At 41.5% G+C, this 27,973-nt stretch overlaps 1 protein-coding gene across 1 annotated transcript; it reads left to right on the plus strand.

The window, feature by feature from the left end:
- Positions 1 to 843: 843 nt before the first annotated feature.
- On the plus strand, positions 844 to 26,484 carry ghrhrb (growth hormone releasing hormone receptor b). The gene is made up of 13 exons (XM_040184036.2): positions 844 to 1,149; positions 7,947 to 8,055; positions 15,096 to 15,203; positions 19,306 to 19,406; positions 19,755 to 19,852; positions 20,239 to 20,371; positions 20,792 to 20,945; positions 21,073 to 21,133; positions 21,592 to 21,661; positions 22,481 to 22,572; positions 22,658 to 22,787; positions 23,254 to 23,295; positions 24,083 to 26,484. The coding sequence occupies exons 1-13, from the start codon at positions 1,048 to 1,050 to the stop codon at positions 24,275 to 24,277; spliced, it is 1,395 nt and encodes a 464-aa protein (XP_040039970.1). The 5' UTR covers positions 844 to 1,047; the 3' UTR covers positions 24,278 to 26,484.
- Positions 26,485 to 27,973: the final 1,489 nt, after the last annotated feature.

A 27,973-nucleotide genomic window follows, 5' to 3' on the forward strand; every position in this document is an offset into this window, starting at 1 on the left:
CATTGAGGCCAATAACACAGTTGCCATTAGACTTACATTGGGAAAGGGATGTCTGTGAATCAGGGAAAGAGCCCTTGCATTGAGAGGGATAGGTGGCGAGATTAGAGGAAATGCCAGAGTGCACTTGCTCTGTGGGCCCATGGATGCAGAAGATTGCCAGAGGATCTGGGTAATTTCATATCCGGAAGTAACTTTTTAGGGCTGCGTGTTCCACTGAGCAATTTTCATAAATCTGAATGAGGAGCCGCTTCCAACAGTGTATCCAAGTGTCTTTATGGGTCATTCCAGACCAAGAAACACGATATGGCCAGCAACGCTGTGTGTTTGATACAGTGTGTGTTTCATCCCTTATGGAATTACATAAACTTAAACATGATCTTTTTCACTTTATTTGTTCGTGAAAGTATTACTGGGGTCCTTTTTCATCTTGAATGTGAACATTTTGTGAGAGACATTTAGCACAGAGAGCTACACATCTATGAAACCATTTATTGGACTGTCATTATTTACTTTAGAATCAGCACAATCAAAATTTCTGTAGCTTTAATATACCAAAATGGATTATGTCTATTCCAGCCTTTTGATATTGATGATTTTAATGCGAAGCAAAAATGTGCATTCGATATTTTGATCTATATTATATCATACTATAGATGGCAGTGATTTATGTAACACAAACACTGTTAATTGGGTCTATACGAGTAAGGCTTGAGTGAATCCAGTACAGTGTGTGCGCAGGCTTGAGTCCACATCCATTCCGCTCGCAGATGTGTGCGCCTCTGCAGCAGCAGCGCGCTCCGCTCCGTCCGCGTGTTCCGGGAGGAGCGCACCGTGTTTGGATCAGTCTCCTGCGCGCGTAACGCAGAGCGGGCTCGTGCTGCAGCGGACCCCGGAGAGACGTCGGCCGCCAACACTCACGTCGGGAAACGACCAACCAGCTTGGGAATTTCTTAAAAGGAAGTGAATTCTTATTTTCTGTATCATCCGTGGAGATGTTTTCACTTTTTTCCCCTGACGCGTAGTTTTCAAAGTGAGCCCGCTTGAGTGATGTCATTGCGCTGCACGCTGGTCGGCGGAGGCTCCTCGGGCAGATGGATGGCCACATTGCTTCACTTGGTTCTGCTCCTGCAGCCGGTGGTGTGGGAGACGGTGAGTCCACAGGTTGATGTAGTTAATGAAGTGTCGTGTTCAGGTGGGAGTTTGTAAGCTAATTTCTGAAAAATATTCATATTTTACCTTTACGCACGTGCACAGATCAAATCATTATACTTCAAAGACGACATCATCAGGGCAACATATTATATTTTCTTGACTTTAATACCTACTGGTGAGTAAGTTGGAATAATGATCGCTTCCCATAGTATTGAGTGATAGTTAATTTCTTTATTTTTCTTTCTTTCTTAGTTTTGGATATTCAACATGTATTGCACCATTTAATGCACCGGAAGTTTAACTATTGTATCTGTGTCAACCTCACAGGCAATATATATATATATATATATATATATATATATATATATATATATATATATATATATATATATATATATACGTTAATCTATCTACAGGGTAACTGAAATCACTGATTTAGAAATACCTTCAAGTAAATATTCAATAAATAAAAGGAAACCACCCATTGCTGACTCCCGTGACTCCATTAACATGGACACTCCCTTGACTCTGCTTCCTTTGGCTCCCGACAAACATCAGCAAAGAGAAAGCATTCATGTTTTTGGCTACACATGCAAACAATGCAGACAATTCAAGGTAAAAAATAATTTCCATGGTTATTTGAACTTGGATTTAAAACCAGCAAGGATTCCTGATTAATGACCCTATAAATCGGTTACCGCATTGGTTCGCTTTACAAAAATCCAATGACATTGTTTCCCTAATAATGTTTATAAATCAGCAACACTTGTATGAGTTTCATTATTCTGAGCAGAATGAACGTTGAATGAATGTTTGATATCACTTTTTGAACATCTCTATCATTCTTTAAACAGGTTTGCCAATTGCAATTTGTTTTCCTTACATAACATGATTTGTTTGATATGAAGAAAATAATGAAGACATACATGACCTCAGGAGACAGTTAACTCCTATGTTAATGACGTTAGGTGCACTTTGTCTGTTTGTTTTTTGTTGCTTGGCAAGCAGTGCAAGGACTTTCTGATGAATATCCCCCCGGTGGCCGAGCCTTTAGGGTTAATGAGAGAGACACGACTGAATCCATTTAACTTTGTAGATCGTAAAACCCAAACAAATAATTGAAAGAAACTAAAATGTGTGTCCTGTGAGTGGGATTGTCTTCCATGTCCCTGATGGTTTCCTCTTATGTCCAACCACCTGCATCGGTGTATTTGGTTGGTTGGCGAGGTGTGTTGTTCGTCTGAGTTACCCGTGTTTTTTAAATAAAGCGTTCCTTTGGTTGTGAAAACTGCGTTTTAGTCCTCCAGTGGTCCCGTGTCCCCCGTCACACAATTATTGAGACTTAAATGTTGCCTAAGACGTTGCTTTAGATGTTTATTGGTTGTTTATTGGTCAGTAGCCATGTATACATACAAACGTTTAGGTATAGAAGGTTGCGTAAGGGAGGAAAAGCTTTTAACATGTTTGTGTGTCTCAGCGAGTGGTGAGTAACACAACTTTTTTTTTATTCCCGAGAAAACTGTAAAAGGACGCAATTAACATAAACCAAACCAACTTTTAAAATGTACTCCAATACAGCTACAAACATACAGTTGAAAATGTGTAAGCATCTACTAGCTGTTTAACTTCTCTATAATGTTGTAGTTTAATAATGTATCATAATTCATAAAGTCAGCATACATTTTGTCTGTTAAATCTCGACAGAGTGTCTTTCCATGACGTCAAATGTCTCATACTGTGTCTCCAGCCCGAGGCCAGTCGTGCCAAGTTAAAAACCATGTCGTAAAACCTTAAAATAATTTCTAAATGCCACAAGTAACCAGGGCCAAGAGGTCAACATGGAAGAAATGTGCTCCAGCGAGAGAATGTTATTTTATTTTAGAGGCAAACAACCAGTGACATTAATCCAGCTGCTGTAATGAAGGGAAGGATGTGTTTGTGTGTTTGGAAATTAGGTGACGCCATGTTAGAGATGCCTGTCAGCAGACAGATGGCTGACTTTGTTGGGTTGTTAAAATATTTACAACTGGGGGCCTTTTTCTTAAATTGAGGCTGGTGTTTGCAAACCAGCACGTCAGAACCCCGCTGATGAGTCTCACGAAACATGTATGGGAGCATGAGATGGTTAATTGAACAGGAAAGACATCTATTTATTTTTTTTAGCATATTCAAATGACTCAATCAGCAGAGGTGTCAAACGTATTCACATTTATTACTCAAGTAGAAGTACAGATACTACGGTTTAAAAAGACTCCTGTAGAAGTTGAAGTACCAACTCAAGCTTTTTACTTAAGTAAAAGTACTGGTTTAAAAACTACTTAAAGTATACAAGTAAAAGTAATGTAATAAATTCCATTAAGGATAAACTCTTAATGCGTAACCTCGCTCACACACAAAAGTCAGGGGATCACAAACATCATAAGAATTAATAACTAGAACGTTTGTGTAAAGATGTCGAACAATGTGTTCGTATTAAAACGAATGAGTGAAAACTTAAAAGCCAACAAAGGGTATGAAGCAAAAAATATTCAGCGAATGTCAAACCCTTCTGTTAATGTTCGTAAGACCCAATGTGAGTCAGAGGAGAGAACTGGTGGGTTTAATGCACACAATGAAAATGAATATTGAGAACCACCAAGACCTGGAGGTTAGATGTAGATTGAAAACATTAAAAGGCCAATAATAGACCCACACATGCGTCTGTAATGGCATCGAGGACCTGGTGATTACCTGTCCTCTGCATCACTGGGAAATTCTGCATTGACTTGATGGCAGTCGGGTAAATGTTGCCGGCGGCTGTCGGCACCCTGTGATAATGACCGTTTAATTTAAATGACCTTGCAGCCACATAAACTGCTGCCATTTAGGATCGAGATTACAATAATTGAAGTGCATGCTCAAATGGCACGCCTGCTTACACGCACACACACACACGCACGCACCCACACACACACACACACACACACACACACACACACACACACACACACACACACACACACACACACACACACACACACACTTTTTTCCTTGTCTATGAAACTTGGAAAACGTGCCGGGCTCTGCACCTCATCATAGGAGTCTCACCAGAATCTCTACGCGTCACTGAACCCGTAAAAAGACACATTGTGTTGCTTTGTAAGACGGCCTATCGTGTTACTATCTTGCTTGTGTGAAGGAGGTTTGTTCCATAAACCTTCAGGCCAGATATGGCCGCGCTGTCGGGTGTCGCTGTGCCTTTGTGGTGCCAGATCGAGCTTCTCCGCCACACAGCTGCAGGTAAAAGCTATTAATGATGCAGGAGTTTATGGACCACCCGGTTTGAATAAATTGTTGAAATACTTTTCTAGCTGAATTCTGCTCATATACGGTTTTGTGTTTAGGGGGAACTGTGGATTGATCAGATAATTCAGGAGATAAAAAAATAACTGAACATACACTGTTGAAAAATATGGAGGACATTTGAAAGGAAGATTTTTTCTTTTAGACAAGTCTCCTAAAAAGGAGGTGGGGACATGGTGGATTGTAGGTGATGGGACTGAAATAACATCTTGTCATAAGTAACAGAAAGACTAATGCACAATTGACTATAACTAGGTTGGACCATTACTGCACTCTTCTTTCTTGGCTACCAGACAATACGATGATCCAGCGACAATGCATTCCACATTCTGCTGACACCTAGCCTTTTTTTTTGCCCACTGCTGGCAAAATGGCATCCCCATGATAAAAAGTGTAATAACTCTGTAACTGCTTTGTCTATCTCGACCATTCCTTTCTCCTGTCAGGATTCAGGGGAACCCATGTCAGTGTTCTGATGTGTAAAAATCATTTTACATGTTACTGGTGAAGAAATGAAATCAATATACACCTTTGAATTATGAGAATTGCATGAAATAAAATCACTAACAGCCCTATAAACATGGGGATACCAGGCTAAAAATCTACGCAATAACCCAGTGTGTGGACAGTTTTCATGGAAGGTTTCACGTTGATAGAGTGAAGATAAACTACTCTACAGGAGGCTTTTGTGCAGGCCTCACGTTGGCTGCATCGCACGTTTCAACCACTTTTTTGGATTGTCTGATCCAATCGGATGAAATGTCTCCCGATGCCCATGCATCCAACGGCGGCTGCACGTATCTCGCTTAAAACAAAACGGATTCATTTTATAATTTGGTTCAAAACCTCCAAAGTAGGTAAATCATTTGGGATTAGCTTGGATGCCGGCCGTTATTTTACTTTGGCTTCGACAAGGTTTGTCTGAGAGAAACGTTCTGGACGTCACTTGATTCAGCGTCGTCTGAGGCAGCGTCTCATTTTCTTTGATAGCTTCTAGCTTCCATGTAAACAGTGTACATGAGCTCCGCTGAGGACTAACTTGCATAACATATTTTCTAATTAGTTGTGGTGAATGTGGCCAAAACTCGAATGTTTCGAACGGTATGAAGCATTCCTATACTCGTTCCCGATGAGTACACCATATTCCTGTTGAAAGTTGGTTCTGGCTTGGTTCCGGACCAAAGTGTGGAAAAGTTAACCAAGACCAAAAGGAGAGCAAATATTCCAAAACATCTTTGCAGTGGTAACCGGTTTGTATTTTCGCGTTGGATTAGAAGGCGTTGCGCGGCCTTGCCCGAGCACACGTCTCAGAAAGGCTCTTAGTGTGTGAATCAGTGAGGGCCCTCAGATCCCCTGGCTCTTATCTTTTACAACAACAAAAAACAATTGTCCACACTGCTATCAGCCATTATGCTCCGAGCCGTTGTATCATCTTCAAGAGGAGAAAACAGGAGCTGAAAGTACAGATATTATCAAGAAGAAACCATTACCTCTGGCTGTTATGTGGGTTTTCTAAATTCTAGCTTTTGTCTATTTTTTGCTCATTATTAAAAGTATTCAGTGACCGTTTTAAGCTGTTGATTTATACATATTAACGATTTACTGTCTTAACTTAATTCCGGGTAGATTATTCTCACCGTTCCTCCATTTACATCTTTTCTTTCTTAACTCATTTGTATTGTGTTTTATTTGTTTGAACGGTGTAAATAAAACTGGCTTGATTTTTTCATTTAGAAACGGGTTAGAAAACCGCCCCACCACACACACAGACACACACACATACACAACTATGACTGACTGCTGCTGCTTCACGTCAGCAATTCTAAGCATGGTGCACTTTAGCCCTCCGCCTAATGCATATGTGTATGTTTGTCTTTTTATTGTGTTATAGTATTCATGTGGAAGGAGGACATTGCAACATAATAATTTTATTGTACATTACATTACATTACAGTACAGAGTAACCTCGTTAACTGTACACATGACAATAGATATCTTGAAATAATCTCGTAATTATCTTTGTTTTCCATTCGCTTAGTTTTAACTAAGAGTAGAGAATCACAAAACAAACCATTTCATTTTTTTAACTGATTCAATGAAGAAAGAACATAAATACACACTGGACACACACACGGTGACAGATTGACATATAGTGTAAGATGTCTCCCCTCGCGTGTTTGTTCTGGACACCGCAGTGCTTTGAGAGGATGAGGTCAAAGGTCACGTTCACCTGCAGTGGCTCCATCTGTCCAAGTGGCGGGTGGTCTAAAAGTAATGTTTCACAGATTTCAAACACAAAAACATGCATTTGAGGGATTATACTGAATAATTGATTTAACTGCCTGGTGGAGGAGCTGCGGGAATGTCAACATCCTTGACATGTTCCAATTTGTTGTCTTGTAATATCATTATGGGCCAATAAGGGTCTGCAGGTTTCCGTTCTTTCCGCCTCTTCATGTTCAGAGGGGGTGAGAGGAAGTGAGGGCAGAGGAGCCTTGACAGTTGATGTCAAGACTTTTAGAGGAAGTTGTAGAACTCCCACGTCAGCGCTGCCAGGGGAGCTGATTACCGTGCAGAGGTTCTTCACAGCACGGGAACCTCCAACTTTCAGTGCGTTTCCTGTATAGAGCGACGCCATGTTTCAATGCTTTTATGATGTAACTGCAGTCCTGAAATGTACTTTCTGCCTTTAAGCAGCTACATTTTTGTGCGAGTGAAAAGTCCTTCTTCTAAGAATCAGCTTTTAATGGGTTTACTATGAACTGGATATATGCAACTTATTGCTCGGTGTTATATTTGTTCCCTATTTTTTGTTTGTTTTTCTCAACGGTGTGAAGGTTTACAAACCAATATTATTTTAAATCGGATGGATCCTTCCTGTGTTTATTCATTTTTGAATCAGGATATTAGTCAGTAACAGCGTACATCGTTTTGTTAGATTTTCATGGATTTTATTGGGTGGAGCTACTAAAATTACTAATAGTTGCGATTTACGAAGCTTTCCATCAGTATTTAGAAAAGAGCTCAAAGGGGGCGAGTGTATGAACATCTTACACTTCACCACAAAGATGAGATAAAGATAAGATAATAAAATAGGAAGGAAGGAATATTGATATATTTAGTTCTCGGAATCTACAGCAGCAAAGATTAAAGTGCAAACTAGAGACGTAGTAAAAACAAGATGAAAACAAGTGTTATAAATATGCAGCAGTAAAGATAAACCAATTAGTCAATTAATGTATTAATTTCAGTTTACCTGTTTTAAACCTGTATTATAGATAAAAAAAAAGTCTTTTTTTAAGGTTTTGGTCTTTAAGTTTACAAGTTAGTTTTCAATATTGTCATTTTTCCCCTTTTCCAAAGGAATTACCATCATCGCTATTTGAAGATCGCCTCCTAAATAGTGACTGACGAGTGCTTTTCCTGTGTAACTGTGTGCTGTCTCTTCTCAGGCGGAGGCCATCCACCCAGACTGCGCCCTGGTGGTTCAGCACATGAAGGCCCAGGAGGACTGTAACCAGATGCTCCAACAGGAGCAGAGCCACGACTCCACCAGGACAGGTCTGTGCCTTTAAGTGGGTTTCATTTCAAGAAATGAATGAAATTAAAAGAAATGCTAATTATGAATCTATATATATGTATTAAAAGGTATTTTTTGAGAATTTAGTGAGCAACTCTGGTGGAATAAATTTCCTCAGAGTTGCTCACTAAATTCTCGAAAAAGCCCTCAAAAAACGAGTTGATTCTTCTCTTATCCACCTTCTTCATTCGTGCCATAACGATCCATTGTTGTAGAGAAGCTGTTGGAAACACGTCATTGCACCACACTGTTTTACTGGGTGACACGTTACGTTAATAATCTGAATTTCCTTCTGTTTTTGTACATGTTAATCAAATCAAGATCAATTGAACTGGTCAATATTCATTTTTCTCATTTTCCTGACTTTACTTTAATCAGGTGTCTCCTGTCTACTAAAAATGTTAAATCTGTTTAGAGCCCACCCCCTAAATTTGACAAGGGACTACTTGAAACTTCCCCTGTAGACAAATGGTGGACATCAGTAATGAGATTCTGATTTGAAATTCAATTACTTTGCTCTCCTCTTTCCGTTTCCTTTTTTCAATGGATGCTACTTTCAGACATAAACCATTCCCTTATATTTTCTAAATCTTTAAAATCCATCCGAACATTTAACGCTGGACAAACGGCTTGGCTCATATTGGGAAATTAAATCCAGGAGAAAGTTTGAGTTTGAAAAAGTCAGACTTTTGCAGTGCTGCACCAATTCAAATGTCCTGTTTCAAACCCTCTTTAGTTGCAGGATGGTGATTAAAATTGTATCTACAGATATGTGAATATGCTCCTCTACGTGGGGATCATTGAACAATTATTCTACTGATTCATAACTTGTTGAAGTGCGATGCCAAGCTTGCTGTTGAAAGACAAGCACGTACATACAGGCACATGTTCTATGCCTATATAATTTTTGCTATGACCTGTAGCGTGACGGCCAGATGTTCCAGCAGCCGCCATCGCTGATCACTTCCCTATTTCACTCTGTGTGAAAGAAAAAAGGATAGAAAAGTTTGGTTTTACGATATTCCCCAATTCAGTTTAAAAAGACTCAACAACGGGTGAAATGATGTTCCACCACAATCCCCCTCTGCTCTTCACCTATACGGCTGTGGCGTAAGACAGGGTGGTAGTACTCAGGATCAGGCTCGGCCCTCAAGGCAAGTCCCAAGGTCCCTTTTTGAATGTCGTCGACCCGCTTTTTCTCTTCTGGGTCTCTGAGAAAAAGGACTGGAATCATCTTAAGAACACAACTCTGGTGAGTGTATTGCTTGTTCATTGATCAACTTATATTTCATTGTCATTATTGAGCTCATAGAACTCTCAAAGGGAAAAAAAAAGAGTGGATTCGCAAAAAAGTAAACAGCTGCTGACAATTGTCCCCCACAAAATGAAATCAATGATGGAGGCGGACCGTTACAGGGCCGAACCTTCCCTCTGCTCTTCATCACTGCTTGGGTCACAGTGATGAATGAAGTGAGTATAGTTTAGCAGAGATTGAGGTGCTGATATCTTCCCTTTTTGTTAAGATGCCTTTTTTGGGTTTCAGTTGTAATGTGAGGATGTTTTTCCTTACAGCACATAGTCAGCATTCTCTTCTTGCTGCAGGAAAGGTCATTGCCTTTTTAGAATCTTGGTATTCTTTAGTTACAACATGGCTGTTTTATACTATTCATGCTGTTAATAACAATCACGACGTGACAAAAGGGACATCTGTGCAGTCTGCATGGTACAGTGCATTATCTACCTTCCTTTGGCAGAGAATTGCCTTTCTTCAAAAGCACAGTGAGGCTATTCGTACCTGGTCAGACCGACCTTCCCCTGGTGGAGCAGGCAAAACAATCAAGGGAACTAATCAGGTGTGGAGATGCCCGGATTAAAGGCAGCGATTGACAAACCTGGCTTTGGCGCTCTTCCGCTCGCGCATTTCAGGCGGGAGGTGAGCTCACTGAATCAGAGGAGATTCATCCGTTATCCTCCCTCCAATAACTCGAAAGAAAAGGAACAGGCTGTCCCGCAGGAGGGAGCTGCTGCCTGAAAACATGTCAATTACACACCAAATATGAATGTCCTTTGTTTTGAGGTGTTTTTCGAGCAAGTGAAGGCGGGCTTCGGTCTCGCCACGTTGGCCTTTGTGAAAACTACTCATTCGGTGAGACGCTCGTGTCTGTGACGCAGCTGGTGTGGCTCAGAATTAATTGCATCGTTTGTCACCCTTTCGTGTCTGATCATCCGAAGCAAAGAAGTGCCAATTAGTATTTGAAGCGGCAGGTACGAGCCCCTTGAACAGTGACGGAATGAACAGTGACTTAAATAGACTGAAGCTCATCCCAACGAGGACGTGCTGATGAATGGAGCTGCCGAAACTGCCGCCATTGACTTTTCATTCATTTTCATCTGTCCAAATGACCAGTGAACTCAATTGTTGATCGGTTTGACTCTCGTTCGATTCTCTATGGTCAGCGCTGCCTTAAAAGGATGAGATTAAATGAGATTAAATAATCCTGCAGAGCAGATGGACAAAAAAAGGGACATAAACTGAAAAAGATGATTATAACATAGAATAAATAGCATGATAAGTCCGTAATCACACAATGAAAGTATAATAAATACATTTCAATAATGAGTGAAATATTATTGAGCTGAATGGTTTCATTCCAATTGGGCATTGGAGTCAGTTAAGAGCTAATAAAGGATGGGCCACTGATAGCGAAGTGGACGATAGTGCCGACAGGATTTTATGAACAGCTCGCCCGCCCGGGGACCTTTAGCTGAGGCCATAATGTGGCACGTGTGACTCACAGACCTTTAGCTAAAGGTCTTTTCGTCAAACGTGCCACAGCAATATTAATTTGCCAACTCACTCTATCGACAAATAGTAAACAGAGTGCCCTCCTAATCAGTAAACATAGTATGAAACAAACTGCCAACAATAAGTCAAGACAATGCTACGTACACAGAATAAGGCTGACAATCAACGAGACGCCCGTGATGAAGGACTGAACCCTCCCAGACGTGAGAAACAAGCTCATTTCAATGCATTTTAGATGCCGAGAATTTACTCAACTCATAAAAGAGCGTTTGACACCGAAAACGTCAACTGCATCATTGTTCTTGGCTCGTCACTCCTTTTGGGACGCTGTGTTTGACCTGAGCGAGTATCTGCTGACTCTGACATTTTCAGGTGGCCCCTGGGAGCTTAGCTTATCAAGGTCATATGGAAGCACATTATTGAGAAATGAAATAATAAATCACTGTATAAATTGGCAGGTATGGTATTGAAAGTTGGTGGTTTAGGAGAGAGAGAGAATATTAGATTGCTTTGGCCCCTGCAGTCATTGTTTTCCTACACATATCAAAAGTCATTATAAGTGGATTAAGTACCTTGTTGCAGTTGCTTAGATGTGATTTCATTAATTTAATCAACTTTTGTTGTAAATGAATCAAGAACAGTTATTAAGACTGTGATGGGAAGCGTTATTTTTTCATTTTTGGCAGTCAGGCAGCGAAAGGTTGGCCAGACAGGCTGACTGTGTTTGATTTTTGCTATTGAAGTCTGTAACGTCTCGTTAGCCTCACATACCCGTCTGTGTTTCTGTGTGTGTGTGTTTCTCGTTCTACTCACCTGCCCCGTCCATCCAGCCGCCTCCAAATTGCCCCATCACCCCACCCATAAATACTCCCCTGTGTTAGAGTCACTTTGAGTTCTTTTGTTTATTATTTTTTGGTGACAAAGTCAGCTAACAAACGATGGATGGTGTTTTTCTCCACTCTATTTTTGTAATTCTTTGTATTTAAGCACTTCAAGCGAGTTTCAGCCCTTATCATTTATGTGGACATATCTCATGTTTTGCATAAAAACAGGATGATGAAAGGCCATAGACAATCACATTCACATGAGTTTGGAATTAATATAGTTTTGTTGGGATTTTTTTCATTTATATTATGGCCTTAACCTGCCTTATATAGTGTCTTTGTCTCTAAAAGTGACCTGCAGGCCAAGCAGACTCTCAATAGCTGCTGAATCTTTGAGCTGCCACCCAACACGTTTTACTTCTCATTGTGGTTGTTTTGCATCTTTTGGACATTTATTTAGCTTTGAGATGATTTTATATAGGAAGCCTGGTTTGTCTGTTTTTTCATTCAAATTTAAATCATTTGAAAAAAAGAACCTCCATTACTAATGTAAGCATGACCCATTTTTATTATTTTGTCCATGGGCATAACTTTGTTGGAGGGACATGGAGCCTAGCAGCACCATTGAATACTGCTAGTATCCCAAAGCAGTGTGTGGTTGTTGGTTTGAATACGAGAACAAAGAGGTGCATTTAGAGTTCTCTTTTCACCTGCAAATCTTTTCAGACTAATTGATCAGGATTCATCAAGAGTGAAAGAACCCATCAGATGTGACTATACGTGGAACAGACAGGTGGAATAAAAAGAAGCAGCAATCCGGCTACTGAAATACTGATCGCGCTCTGCAGGCGCAATGTCGCAATAGTCTGCACATTTTGCAGGTGTTAGTGTTGCTTTGTTACATTTGGTTACCAGTAATGGATAAAAAAGAACGGCAGCACCAAAACAGTTAAAATCACACTCACCTTCATCTTTCTGGAGCAGTCAACAACTGTCCACTTCAGAGACAGGACAGCCTAGGTCTTACTTACTGTCCAGTCCCAACATTAAATAGGAGTGGTATTTATGGTAGAATAATTGTTGAAATCAAAATGCAAATCATTTAAACCCTCATATGTGGAGTTATGGCTTTCCAGATCTGTATGACTAATGCAGTGCCAATTCTTTAAACAGGCTTACTCTCAACTGACCGATTAGATTTTTTTCTTTCTCTGAACTTTAAGGTAATGAGTGTCATTAGTCTTTTGCGCAAATCTTTCAGCTTCTTCTGCTCAAAAGAACCTTGTGAGTCTCCTTAGATCTGAAAGTTTGGTTCTGAATTAAATAATTAGATGACTGCTGTCTGAGCAGAACAGAAAATCCTCTCTATGTTCCCACAATCTGTCAGGGAAACTAAACAAGCACCGTCCACGATTTCACTCCTTCCTCCTCATCACAAATATTGTTTATTAAAGGTTAGATATTGTTCTGCAAATATCCCATTGGAACCTTTGCTCCTGTACTATTTTTTAACAATAATACAGCAGCAGAAATGTCCGTGACAAACAGAAGACAGAAGTTTCATTGAACCAATAAAACGATGATCCGGGCGATAAGACGAATAGAATACTGAGATATGATGACTGAAGGTGAAGAGGAGATGCAGGACATGCGATAAATTGATGATTGGTTGATCTAATTCTAGAATCTTGTCTGACCCTTCGAAATGAAAAAAAACCTTGCCTCATAACTTGTTCGTAGCGTTTATTATACTGTAGATCTCATAAGTGTCCGAGGGGGAAATCATCGTTTAACTGCCACACAGTAAACACAACAACATCTGATGGATGCCGTGCTTTCGCTGACAATCCTTCAATAATACACTAATACTGTTTTGTAATCGAGCAGACGTCATTGTTGTGATTCACATTCTAAGCTGCTCTGATGAGGCTGCATGTGTTTGTCTAAAAAATAAAAATGTACCGACAGCCATAGATGTTTGGGACCTTTGCAGTAATTCAGCATTTACAGCAATAAAATCAACGCATTTCTTTAAAAACTGATCTAATGTAGCCTGCAAAGTTGGTCAATACCTTGATTAACTACCTCTACACGCGAAACAACCAAAGTATAGCAAAGAGACTAATGCCGATATGGAGTCACTGGTGGGCTAGGAGTGTGAAAAATAAGAGCCAAAAAAGCCTGGCATTGTGCTCAGGACACTTACCAATAACAGGACAGCAAGACTCAACCATCAATATCAGGTGTGAAGCACCAGTCCAGTGATCCTGTCCGTGTCTCTTTGATTGTCCCCTGCGGAGGTCCTTCCACACACTGTGATTCACACGAGCCCTTTTATTGTTAACTACATGCCCAGATGCCTCCCCATGCTTTCCATTACCTTCAGATACAAGAGGACAGTTGACAATAACGCCCCTCATTACTTTCCATTTCCAAGGGGTTCAGGTGTCACCAGCAGCTGTAACTGCTGCTGTTACTGTACAAACAGCCAGTTAAATAGCTAATATGCATGTCAAACATGCCGCTTCAAAGCCAAATTCATCCAGCTAGATGTTTGTCCATCGGAGAACCTCCGGCACGGCCAAAAGCTGTGCTTGATAATGAATGAATGGTGGTTTGCGCCGCCGTTTGAATTGACGCAGGGCCAAGCAGCTTTGATGTCCGAGGCGTCGAGGTGGCAGAGGGAGGCGGGCTCCTCGTTACTGCTCCGCCTGACCCGCCTCTCCACCTGCCTTCGCTCACAGCGACGGAGGCTGATCAGATAACGCGTCAGCAATGTGAGGGGGAGAGGAGATAGGAAGCGCGGCCGGAGGGGAGGCCTGAGGACGAGACCCAAGCGTCTCAATTTTCCTCAAACTGCGGGAAACCGCCTTAAAAGATTACACCCTGACGAATGAGTTTGTGTACATATAGAATTATTCTTAATTAGGTTTATGAATCGCTCGTTAACCTCTGCATGTATTGTTGTTAAGAGGTATCCAAGGTCAAACAAGCCACCCACTGACTGAATTTTAAGTGAGCTGCATAAATAGAATGAAAAAACGGATTGATCCCTCTGTCTATAGTCAGGATTAAAACTAATGCTGCAAAAGTCTTATTTGGTTATTTGTTCTATGATTTTTTTATCAATTAAAACACAGTGCTGGGAGAACCGGTCCATCTTTTTTCACCTTTATTGAGTGGTTTGATGAAAACTTCATTGTATTTATTTCTTTATTTTGCCTGGATTCTGCAGCCTTCTTGCTTCCTTTTCAACACATATCAATCCTCCATCTCTGGAGACTGAAGGTGTCCGACCATGTTCAATACAGCAAAGTCCGTCTGACTACTCGCGCAGGGATCCCTCTTCTGGGGAAGTGATGAATGTGTCCATTGTGTCATCGTGTCTCAGGTTGTCCGACGGCGTGGGACGAGATCCGTTGCTGGCATCGTGCAGGTGTGGGACAGGTGGTCAGCGTCTCGTGTGCCAATGTGTTCCAGCTGTTCGCTAGCAACCACGGTAAACATCTCCAACTCATCTTTAACATACGTGCATCATATGCAATCAAGTTATGCCTTTTTCAAGTATTTATTTCATTGTATTATTGTTTCATAGCATTCCAACAACAACAAGCAAACATGTTGACATTATAACAAAGACATATTTGGTTTTATATAACATTTTTTGTTGTTTTTGTCAATATATTGCTGGTTATTTCAGGCTATGAGGAATTCTAGCTACAGTTTTTTGTCATCCACGCTGCACCGTTTGATTGTTTTCATCGGATTGGATCGGCAGAAATGTTCACATTGAACCCTTTTGAGGCACTTTAGGAACATTATTAATAATCCTGTTACCAGTCATACTGATACCACTTTTTATCCGCCTGCTTGTGTCTCTGCTGTATTATTTCATCCAATGACGATGTCTGTCAATAATCTGTTTTTAGGCCATTTTGACTTGGGTTTATGAAAACACTGAAACAAACTCAAGTTTCAGATGAACTTGCACTCGGTTCAAGCCCTTTTCAGTTCACCGCTCAGCAGAAACGACCAGGTTATATTTAGAGATCTCCTGGGACGGGTTCTTTGCTCCCTGAGTGATCTAGGGAAGGCTGACGTTTTCATATTGGGGTCACGTGGTCTCATCTTCTGTGTCTGAACTGCAGAGGGCCTTCATCTCCTCAATGTTTACACGGCCCCCCACCATCCTCAGACCCCGATCTTATCCAGCTGGCTGGTCCAAACAAAACAAAATACGCTCAGAATCTCTCATGTACTAACAAATGGTAGACAGAGAAAAGTTGACTGAGCCAACTGAGGTGGTAGAAATATGTGTTCCTGGATATTTTGGGGATCAACAATGACATAAAGATCTGAGTCACAGTTTATTGGATTGGAGTAAATCTTCATTCATCAGATCTGAGTTAGAGTTAAATGTGATATACGTATCAGCATAATGTTCAGTAGCATCGTACTTCATTTGTTTTACAACGTAATTAGCAGAAATTGCAGATTTCGAGCAGCAGTGAGAAGAAAACACTCATGTCTCAGTTAGACGTATACTTGTATGACTTCATAACTCAGATCTAGTGGGTTTCTGGACCCCACTGGATTTACTCCTCCACAGATGCGCTGTTAAGTTGAGCGCTTTAACGGTGCGGTTTGCAGATGCAGCCTATCCGACGGCCGGCTGTATTTGGAGAAAACAATGAATTGGAAAATCAAAGAGTTCACAGTAAGAGCCAAGAGCATGAGGAAGGAACTGGCGCTGCTAGTTAAGCAAGGCAGTAAGGGCACCAGCGGCCTCCCTCGAGCCTCGACCTTCCTTCAAATCCAACCATTCACCTACTGAGGCTGTGGCTTGAGGCCTGCAGGCTCTACACACCGCGATGTGCCGAGGCTAAGGCAGCTGTCGGTAGCACCACCCACGACTCAAACTCCCACACTGTGCTCGGCTGCGCCGGACAGGCAGTTTCACATTGGGAAACTGAGTGTGTTATTTCACTGCAAACCTTTCATCCTCCGTCATGCGAACATGGACTCACGCAGAAAACCTTATGACCTTGTGTGGGTCATGACAGCCGTCATTCTGACTTCAGGCCGTGGTGGGAGAACATGGCTGCAAATATGCTTCATTTGAATTTGAATTCATTTCAAAGTCCAACCAGTGCTTACTATCAGGGTTGCCTGGAACTTTCTATAAAATGAACAAAGTACATTTCTCATATACTTCTGTGATGTGATGGATGTGATGGATACACACGGTTCCTTCAGTCATTGAGCTAAATTGTGTGAAAGATGCAATTCTTGCAGTTCAATGTCAGGTCCTGCCGATCAATTCAGCATTAAATTAAAACCTTGTGAGCAGAGAACAATCCCAAAAACCTGTTGAAGAAGCAGTTTGACCGCAATCCGTGGGCTTTAGCGACTGAAAGAAGGTATCTGTTGGCCAATGAAATGAATGGATATGTGGATAACGGCATCAGATACCGTTCCATTTTAAAAAACGCGTGTACTTGCATATTGCCTGAATCCGAGCGGCCCAAAGAACTGAAGTGGTTTTTACGGAAAGGTTATTTCTGTGCACTGTGGTTGCACAGTATTCCTCAAATCAGCAGAGCTGAGAACTGTCCACTGGCCACATCCCTTCCCAGTTTGCATATAGGAAAAGCGTGGGAGTACGTGATGCAATGCTTTTTGTGCTTCACAGTATCGACATCCATCTTGAAACAACTGCCAATTCTGTTAGTATTATGTTTTTTCCACTTTCCTCCACTTTAAATGATCTCCCTTTTCTTCTCTATTCATAGTGCTGACTATTGGATAAATACTTTAATATATACGTTAATATCCAAACGTCCAGCATAGGTGTGGGATCCTTTAAAAGGATGACGAAGGATACAGTTTCATCCCAAGAATTGCGATCAGAGGGTCCGTTACACAATTCAACCGCTAACATTATGTTCACATGGAACACAGAAAGTTATCTTATGCCATGGCATTTCAAAAATATATGTAAATTACTTCCCATAGAAGCTCCAAAACCCCCACCAACACCTGCTCGAGTGGGTTGGATTTATCTCTGAATCCGTTAATTATCTTCAATTTCGATTCGCTCCACACATTGCCGTGATTAAATTGCCCTGACCGTCTTTAACAAAAGCCGCTTGCTAACGGTGAACAAAAGTAGTAGGGCACCTGAATTCCATCGAAACAAAATCTAGTTGCCCTTTAACACATACTTGTTTTCACATGAGCCATGAGCCGAAAAGGGAAACTTCCGATTTACACTAATGGAGAGATTGCATCTTGATTCATCCATCCAGATGGTCACAATACTTTGCCGGCTCCTCAATTCTGTATTTTCAACGGCAGTTGAGTGTTTAAGTGTGTGTTTAAGTGTGTTTCAAGTGTTTGTCATGTGCCCTCTTCACAGGAGGTGCGTCTCCAGCCGCTCACATCGCTAACAGGCAGATGGATTTATACTAATGAAGAGCATTGCTAGCATCTGGCCTCATGTCACATGTCATTATAGCTGCATATGCAGTGAGAGAGGAGGTTGTTTTGGTTCATATTATTCAGCAGTTTCCCGGCAAAACCAATAGAATTCATCAAGCTCCACATTCATGAAATCCAAACAACAAATGATAACAAATGGAACATTAATCAACCCCACAGCATTTTCATATTGTATGTGACGGTGTGGAGTAAACAATGTGTCTGCTGTCTCTCATCGTTAACACATTAGGCCTGACTCTTCACGGGTAGTTTCAATGCATTTTTTGCTCACATTTTACCCTGCACATAACCGTAGGTCCAGTAACAAACATGTTAGCAATCCCCCATTATAGACTTATTCTTACTCAGCCAGCATGCATCTAAATGTTGGCTTCAATCCCAATTTCCTAGAGACACCCAAGGCAGAGCAATATGCAATTAAAGTTCTGGAAACAACATTCAGCTTGATGTTTAGAATTACCCACAGACATTAATTTGGAGAGTTTTCATACTTCTTCTCATGCAGGAATGGAATTAAACAATTTAAAGAGTAATGAAATAAGGAGTAATTTACCTTAAATTCTTGTCATAAATTATTTTTTTCTGAGCAGCCTGAGAAAGACTGAGCTGTGTAAGCTACAGGAGCTTGACGATGGATCAAAGGTGTGCCGGTGGATTGGCAGCTGAGATCCAGGCCCAGAAAACCACATGCAGACAGAGAGAACAAACAGGGGACCAAACCAGAAACACAAAGAACAGAAAACACTATTGATGAAGGACAGTCGCAGTCAGACCATGACATCATCAGCACTGACTTAAAAAAATTATCCAATCAATATTCCTCCACTGTCTCTCTGTTCACATTTCCTTGCAAATTGTCTGAAGCTCAATTGAAGTCTAGACTTTCCCCTTATATTTAAATACTTGTCATTGGGCCAGTCATCTATCCTCCACTATACTTTTCTCCCTTAAGGAGACAGATAAGTGGCAAAATATCACAGTCTTAAATGATTAATCTCTGTCCGTTGCATATTACATTTCTCACCTGGGTTTCTATTTTTTGTGTGTCTCTTCTGTCCTTGCCACTGAGAAGTTTATGTGAAGTGCATGTGTGTCTTCAGGTTACATCTACAGGAACTGCACCGAGGACGGATGGTCCGACCTCTACCCCTCCTACGAGGAGGCCTGCGAGTTCTCAAAGTACGAAGAGCCAGAGCCAGAGGTAGATGTTTGAGCCCATTATTTGTGCAGGAAAACAAACTACACCAACTGTGAGTCCATTCTCATTGGTGATCATCTTCTAGATCTACAACTGGTTTTGTATGATGGGTCCTCAAATATCAGATGCTGGAAGTGATGTAAAATTTGGTCTAGAATTCGCTCTATTCTCACAAGTGGCTTTAATAATCAGCCTTCATTATTCACATGATGGCTAGATTATAGGGCGAGATGACAGACGGTATTTCACATGACTTAAAACCTGTGTGGTTGAGTGTGAAGAGCAGTAAACGGCAAATGCAGTACATGCTAACTTTCTTTTCATTCTTGTTTGTCTTTTGTTGCATTTCAGACGACATACTTCTCCAACTTCAAACAGGTGTACACTGCCGGCTATGCTACATCCCTCATCTCTCTCATATCGGCTATTTTTGTCTTCACTGTGTTCAGGTAACCTCAGACTGTGGATCAAAGAGCCTCCACAGCGGCACTCATTACAGCATGTTGCCCCGAAGCAAAAGGGTTTTAAATGACATGTGCTCAAGTGAGGGGGCGCGCTATCAGTTGTAGTAATTATAAAACAATGTGATTAGTTTGGAGTACTTATTAAACCTGACCTTAAACCAAAACGAGTTCCAGCAAAACCTTTGTTTCTGCTAATGGCTAAGGGAATGCCAGATAAACTACAAACTATCATGCATGATACGCTGTATACAACCATGGGAGTATAGTGGAGGTAGCTTCCTAACTGCCCTCATTTTAATCTCAACTACACACCTGCAACGTTTTGTGACTGCATCTTGCATCCGTCAGAAAAGCATTGCTCTGTTCTGCAGGAAGTTTCACTGCACCAGGAACTACATCCACATCAACTTGTTTTTCTCCTTCATCCTGAGAGCGAGCGCGGTCTTCATTAAAGATGGCGTCCTTTTTTCTGATGAAAACCTGGACCACTGCTTCATGTCTACAGTGAGTGTGAAACCTCCCCACAGCTCCATTTTTCACCAGTGAAACAGCCCAAAACAGCATCTCAACTTGTAATGGAAGTCATATATGCATTGCCATGCTGGGAGTGACTATTCGTTGCCGATGAGAGCACCAATGATGAGTGTTTCTATTCTTATTTGAGTGGCCCCTCTCGTGTGGCGACGAGGGACCCGCATCAGCCCATCTCGTCGTGTCTCGGGGTCAGTAAGGTTATGAGAGAGAGCAGATGAGCAGCCAAACATGGTATTCTGAAAAAATCACACAGGGAGACACACATTCCGGCAGGAACTATGATGATATCTTGACGAGGGGATGATTTTTTATTAATTTTGAGAAAATTAAGAGTAAAATACTCTTCATACTCATGGCTTTTTCCCCCTTTTTTTCCCTTTCGTTCTGCAGACGTCGTGTAAATCAGCCGTGGCCTTCTTCCAGTTCAGCATCCTGGCCAACTACTTCTGGCTGCTGGTGGAGGGGATGTACCTGCAGACGCTGCTAGCTCTCACCTTTGTCTTCCAGAAGAAGTACTTCTGGTGGTACATACTCATCGGCTGGGGTGGGAGATCCTTCCCTCTTACCTTTCTCTGTTTCCCTGCATTTTCTTCCCTCACTCCCATCGCTGTCTCTTGTTAGAGCTCTGCGTGGACCAGTAATGACCAGGTCACCCTTTTTACGCCTCTCAGGTCTACCAACAACAATCATCCTGGCGTGGATCCTCGCTAGAAACTTCTATGATGACAAGGGGTGAGCATATCAGCGAGATTATCAGGGAAATGAGGGAGCTCATCAAGCATTCTCCCAATAAGACCCAGTGAGATTTAGTTATGTATTCAACCGCCACAGGAGCTGGTATTTATGTGCCGTTGATTAAGTACTTAAATTACTTGGCGGAGGATCATTGTTGATGTTAATTAGTTTCATACAGGCACACACTTGGCCGGGTGAGAATCCATGTTCGATTGACCTGCGTCTGTCAGTCTAATATAGATTAAATTGAACAGACACATTCCCAAATTCCGCAGAAGAAAACATTTTCCTAACACCTTTACTCAGCTCATTAGCATAGCAAATCTATTGTTTTTAACACAGCATCCTGGCAGCTGCGAGCTAGCGGGGATGACATGTTTTTCGTAATTGGATGAGTTAAATTGCACTTCTGTGACTGCCTTGTTTATCTAATTTGTATCCGTTGTGTGTCTCAGGTGCTGGGATGACACAGATGTGTCTTTCATCTGGTGGATCATAAAAGCTCCAATAACTGCATCGCTACTCGTGAGTAGAGGACAGCTACAGTGGGAGCAATTGAGGACATATTAGAGTCCTCAATCTTGGACAAGACCTGTAAGAGTCTTGGAGCCCACAGCGGCTACAGTAGACAGTTATTGTGGGTCCGCATGACGCAACGATACCTGGTCAAGAAAAGTCGATGCATTTTATACATGAAAGCAAGGAAACCTGAGCAGAGGGTTTCTTATCTGTGTCATTTAACAACACTGGTGTAACCACTGCACTTCTTTATTTACTTTTAACCCTATTTTCATTTGGTCTTTTTCCTCAATTTGAAATGGCTAATGTTTTTGCATTGCAGCCCAAGTCATTACTGACCCCTCTGTTGGTCAGCGGAAAGACTTGAGGGCTGCATCCTTCCCCTATTCACGTATTGTCACCCATCAGTGACGAGCTTCAGTGGAAGGAAGCAGTGCTCAGCGGCTCATGCTAATAACGCTATATGCTACACTGCTCGCCCCCTGCATGCAGGTTGGCAGAATTCTTACTTGGAACATCATCATCATTCCCAAGTGCCTCACAAATATGAACACCTAAGACAGAATTGGGGGATATTGATTTATAATAATTTGTTTTGCACAAATTATTATAAGCTATTGTGTTAGATATGTATGCATTCTCCACCAAACAGCTCCATTAGTTGCACTGACTGGACAAGGGACACAGGCATCGACATTCTCTTGTCCTGCGGTCCTTGTCACTGCAAGTAGGATGCGATAATACAGTCTGCCAGCAAATAAAAAAGTCTTCCATTGCAGCGGAAATACATTTTCTTGACAGCTCTTTGGCGTTTGTTTCTTGCAGGTGAACTTCATCATCTTCATCAATGTGATCCGCATTCTGGTCCAGAAGCTGCGATCACCCGGTGTCGGGGGCAACGACGCTAGTCACTTCAAGTGAGAGGAGAACACTTAATTCTCCAGATGATGGCAAAACATTCAGTATGTTCATCCAGAGTCTTTTCTTCCCCAATGTGTGCAGGCGGCTGGCCAAATCCACTCTGCTCCTCATCCCTCTGTTTGGGATGCATTACATGGTGTTCGCCTTTCTGCCAGAAAACACAGGAGCAGAGGCTCGAATATTTATAGAGCTCGGCCTTGGATCCTTTCAGGTAAAACACGCTAGAAAATGAAGGTGCAGATTAGAGTATTACTTTAGTATTTGTCAACCTGGACCCTGTCTCCCCCAAGAAGTACTGATGGAGCACACTGCAGGCGGCAGGAGCTAAACGGGCTGCAATGATATTAAAATTGGGCCATTGAGAGGCTGAGATTGTTCGGAAAAAAACAATCAAGTTTAATGTCTCTGGAGAGTCATTTCCGTACGAGTTCAATAGCAAAAACAAGCATTTTTGATGGATGTACGCAAGTTGACGACAAAATTGGACTACTTTCAAAAACTGTTAGTGCCCATCAGTATCCCAAAAGAAAATGTGCGTAAATAGGTTTAAACACAAGAAAAGTCCCCCTCTAACCAACACAAATCCAAAATGGGTGTATTAACTACATAAAATTCACATTTTTCCTGACACATATTTGTACATGACATGTTTTGTGATAAATATTTCTGCTCTGCAGGGATTCGTTGTGGCTCTGCTCTACTGCTTTCTAAATGGCGAGGTAGGTAAAAATATCATCTTGAATTTGTTTTGGATGATGGGTAATTTAAGTCATATTTGTTTGCACATCTTACTCAATCAGCCACCCCTTGTATCGTTTTAGCATTTAGTCAAATATTGTATTAACACTTGTGGTATTGTAAGTAAGTCATTGTCTTTCATTAATTAGACAACATTAGTTCCCGTCCAGCTGACAGGCAGCGCTCAGAGTAGACAAGTTGAGTTTACCTTAATGTTTTATTCAGAGAAAAGCCTTTGACTCATTCTGTACAACAGCGCCCTCTGGTGAGGCTCTGATACATGCAAATGGGTACTTTAAAACAGTGGTTGGTGTGTCAAGGAATTGCTATAAAAGTATTATATATCTACAAAATGTTCCACTTTCGCTGAGGTAAATATCTTAGCTAAAACTCAGTCCTTGATCATAACATAGCTTTTTGAAAATATGTAACCCTCCAAATGGCACATGAATAGAAAAATATATTATTTTAGGTGACCTAAATGCTTGGAGGGATTTTTTAATTTAGCCTCACTAAAACCAACCTTGATGAAAGACCTGCACAGCCACTCCGCTGTTTTCACTTCGTTTGGTTGATTGGATCTCTGAAGAAAAGAGATCTGATATTTCTTATATTCAGGTTTTCTTTTGTTGTATTTCTCTTTGTTGCTTTTTATATGGACTCGTGTGTCCAGAAATTGAGCAGAATAATAAGCAGGTGACATGATGTCTGCAGTCTTGTTCTTTCTGACAAGATATTTCTTTTATTGTATAATACGTGTGTGTTCAGGTGCAGGCAGAACTGAAGAAGAGGTTTTGGAAGTGGCAGACTCAGAGGTACCTGAGCTACAGCAAACGCCGGCGTACGTTGTTCACTGAAAGCAGCACAGTGACACAGATCTCCGTCCTGGACAAATCCAGCCCCAAAGACCAGCCGGCCTCAGAGACGCGTCCCCTCGCGCCCTGCGACGTGTCTGCCGTCTGAGGAGCAGCCGCCTCTACTCAGGTCCTGCTTTACAACACCTGCTTGCGTTTGGACTTTGTCCCGAGCGTTGAATGTTACCGTACATCTTTTCAGTTTAAAAGCTTTGGAGTTACCCCTCCTCCCCGTAGCCATGACTACTAATTTGTTTTTTTCCCCTTTCAGAAAAGTACCGATGTCAAGTTCACAAAGAATATGTCTTCAAACATCAGATTTATTTTTTTCATTACACATATAACGACACATATAACGACATGAAGAAAGGTTTCTCATTTGGAGTTTAATTTTGAACAACTGTGATTAGTTTACTTTGTCACAGCACCCATGAGTCCTTTAAGGCTCAACAGTAAAGTGTTTGTGTTGCTCATATTTTCCCATGCCGAGCAATTCGTGATAGAAAGTGTGCGTCATCAAAACGCCAGTTTGAAGATACCATGTTATTGTTGCTCTAACTCATTCAGTGCCACCGGTTTAACAATTATAAAAAGCAAATGGAGCGTGTCCATGTTACCATCAGTGGTTCTGTAAGCAACATGTTGCACATCTGGAGCACTAGACTGTAAAATCTATTTATTTGTCTGATTACTGTTCTCATGTTTGTGTGAAGTGACAGTTTCTCCAGAATGAATAATCATAGAAGACAGATTATGTGGGATTCAACAACGTGCTTTAAAATGACAGTTTGTGTTAATCTTATATATTGTAAAATGTGGAGAATATTTGACTGTGTATTCCTTTATCTGTCTGCAAAGGTTTAGCAATGCAGGGTCTGATTGTTAACCGAGAACTTCTTCCCGCTGAGAAATCATGTGAGGAGACTTGTCGAGCTGCTCTCCAGTTACGGCTTGGCATGTCGTACTTTCCATCTATCTAATTGCGTTCTTCTGTGTTGACTTGGGAGACAAATTACAGTTCACGTACATGTGGACATTTCAATATAGTGTTATTCATAGAAGGAAATGCCGTATTACTCAGCCACAAACCGCTACAGTGCCTTTATCATGCGTAGGACTCACTGTTTCTCTGCCGTTTGCATTCAAAATCTGTCTAACAAAATCATATATTTAAGATTGTGATACTACACCGTGTACTTGAATCTTTGCCGTGCTGCATAACGGATGTGCTTCAGTGTTGTGTCCGATTCAAAGTGACGACGATTGAAAACATTTTTGGAAAAACACAAAGCTCTCATCAAATGTTTAATTGTGCAGCGAGGACGTGGAGGATGCTGAGCATGTTTTCATGTGATGTTTCTTAAAGAAAGCTTTGCATGTCATGTCTGGGCTTTGCTTTTTAGATTACACCCATTTTTGGTCTCATTTCTATTTTTCTTACTTGACAAAGTGACGTGTAAGTTTCTATTGTAGGTCGCAGTTTACTACATGAAGCAAAGTTTCTCATTCGTATTTCTTTTATTTGGACAAAGCAAAGCTGCTGTTTTTTAAATGTTTTCATCTATATTTGCATTCGCCGATGACTGCGCAAGTTCAGTTTGTCCGTCCATCCGGCCCGTCCTCGTGAATGTGAGAATTTCATCAAATTTGTCACAAACGTCAACGTGAATTCCAGGAGGAATTGATGGGATTCTGGTGGTCAAAGGTTACTGTTGGATACGGGATGAAGCAATGAAGTGATGATATTTTGGATAGACCGTCTAAAGCTTGAACTGACAGCACGATGGGCACTAATTAGTCTTTTTTCCACATTCCATGAAAAGATAAAAACGAATAACATCTGTCCATCTGTCAATACTCTCTAGCCTCCCGTGTCTGTGGCTCTCAGTATGCAGGCCCAGTAATTAAATAAGTACATCTTTTAAAAAACTACTCAGAAACGTGCAGCTTCTTTTTTTCACAACTGCTGTTAAATTTCGCAACTGAAAACACACAGGATTTATTGGGGTCAGTTTTCTACAGTGGATTAATAGACATTTTATTCCTTTTTGTCCAAAAACTCTTCCCAACATTAGTGGTTAGCAGTGTTGCCTTGGGTGATTAATCCACTGCTGGAAATAGTCCCCCAATAAATGTCTTCCTGTTGGGGTGACATTTAAAGGGACATGCTGCTCAAGGACATTATTTAGAAAAAACTCAAATAAAATCATTTATTTGAGTTTTTTAAAGAGCTGAATCTCTCAGCGTAGTGGGACTGAGGGCCACAGACATGGATAAAGCTAATAGGGTTTGTACAATAAATGAAAGAATAAAGAATAACATCAGCCTTTTTTCTTTAGACCAGAAGACTCTTGACCACGCACAGCGACATTGAGCCAACAAGTTAAAAACATTTATTGTCGATACTTCCATAGTGTACAAAAGGAACCCGTTGAATGTGACACAGATCAAATGGTGAACTATGCAGTGAAAGATCAAATTGGAAAGGAACTCATGAGCAGACGGGAGTAGTCTTTAAGTGACTTTTACATTCAGCCATCAGCACACAAACTGCTCAGCCCCATTTTATTTATTGTTTCACCTCTGGCTGACTTAAACAACAGCAATTGGTAAAATGAAGCAATACAATAAAAAAACACCATCGAAAAGCAAAAAAGAGTAAGATTTCCAACCAGTATTCTTGTCATGCTATGCAGTAAAAATCATTAAGAACAAATATAGGCGTTATAGCAGTTTTGTATGACGCTTTACTTTTCCTCATGTCTACAAAGATTAACATTCAAGGGAAAAGCATTCAATGTGTCTGATGGGACTAGAGCTACAATTCGATAAATTGTTCACAGTTAAAACCCAATATTCATGTTCAAGCTTATTAATTGCCTCCTCCATTTCGTAAACAAGTACACAACTCTGATTCCCTTCATGGGCGGAAACCTCCACCCTCCCTTGTGTTTACATTTGCTGATCAAACGAGATCAAAAACGATTCAACACGCATGCCTCAGCCTGTGAGAGCGTCCGGAGGCATTTCAGGAGGCTTTATACTTTTAGCAAACACGATCACCATTAAGAAAAATCTTCTTTTTTCTTTTTTTTTTATATTAAAACAATCACAGCGTTTTTTCACTTTGAACCACAAAAGACTCCATTTACAAGGTACAACGTTGGCAGCTTGTGTCACGTCTGGACCCTGGAAGGAGACTCGGACTCAGGATCAGAGCTTCCAATCTTTCTTTATTTTAAAGGACAGATAGTAACTATGTTCCGGGACAAATCTAAGTGGGAATTCCGAAGACAGGCAGGAGGTCGGCAACGCGGGAGGCAACAGATGGTTCTGGTCCAGGGGAATAGGCAGGTTCGTGGTCAGAGGCAGGCGGAAGGTCGAGTCACAGGTTCTAAGGGGTTTAGGGGTAGATAATCAAAAGGCGGTTCAGCAGAGAAGTGTACATTCAATACCTCACAACCTGCCCGCTGCGTCGGGCTGCTTTTATAGGTATTTCTCTCTCGCAGGTGTTTAGAATTCCGGTGATTGACTCCGGAGGACGCGTTCTTTGGCTCCCCCTAGTGGCCTCCTGCCGTCACGCTGGGGTTGAGACCTCACAGAGCCCCCTCCTCCACGGCCGGCTCCTGACGGTCGAGCCACTGTAGACGGCGGGCGACCCCGCGGGCGAGGTGCAGGGCGATCCGGGCGCATCCGATGAAACTCCTCTATTAGTTCTTGGGAGAGGACATCCCGGGCCGGGATCCATGATCGTTTTTCAGGGCCGTATCCTTCCCAGTCCACCAGGTAATGGAGGCCGTCCCGC

This window comes from Gasterosteus aculeatus, chromosome 8 (genome assembly GCF_964276395.1).
Source record: "Gasterosteus aculeatus chromosome 8, fGasAcu3.hap1.1, whole genome shotgun sequence".
NCBI classification, from domain to species: Eukaryota; Metazoa; Chordata; class Actinopteri; order Perciformes; family Gasterosteidae; genus Gasterosteus; species Gasterosteus aculeatus.

Excerpts from the sequence above, each read along its gene's own strand:
- ghrhrb (XM_040184036.2), top strand. The coding sequence starts at position 1,048 with ATGTCATTGCGCTGCACGCTGGTCGGCGGAGGCTCCTCGGGCAGATGG. Across the intron at positions 8,056-15,095 it reads CCACGACTCCACCAGGACAG|GTTGTCCGACGGCGTGGGAC; the intron begins GTCTGTGCCTTT and ends ATCGTGTCTCAG. Across the intron at positions 21,662-22,480 it reads CAATAACTGCATCGCTACTC|GTGAACTTCATCATCTTCAT; the intron begins GTGAGTAGAGGA and ends TGTTTCTTGCAG.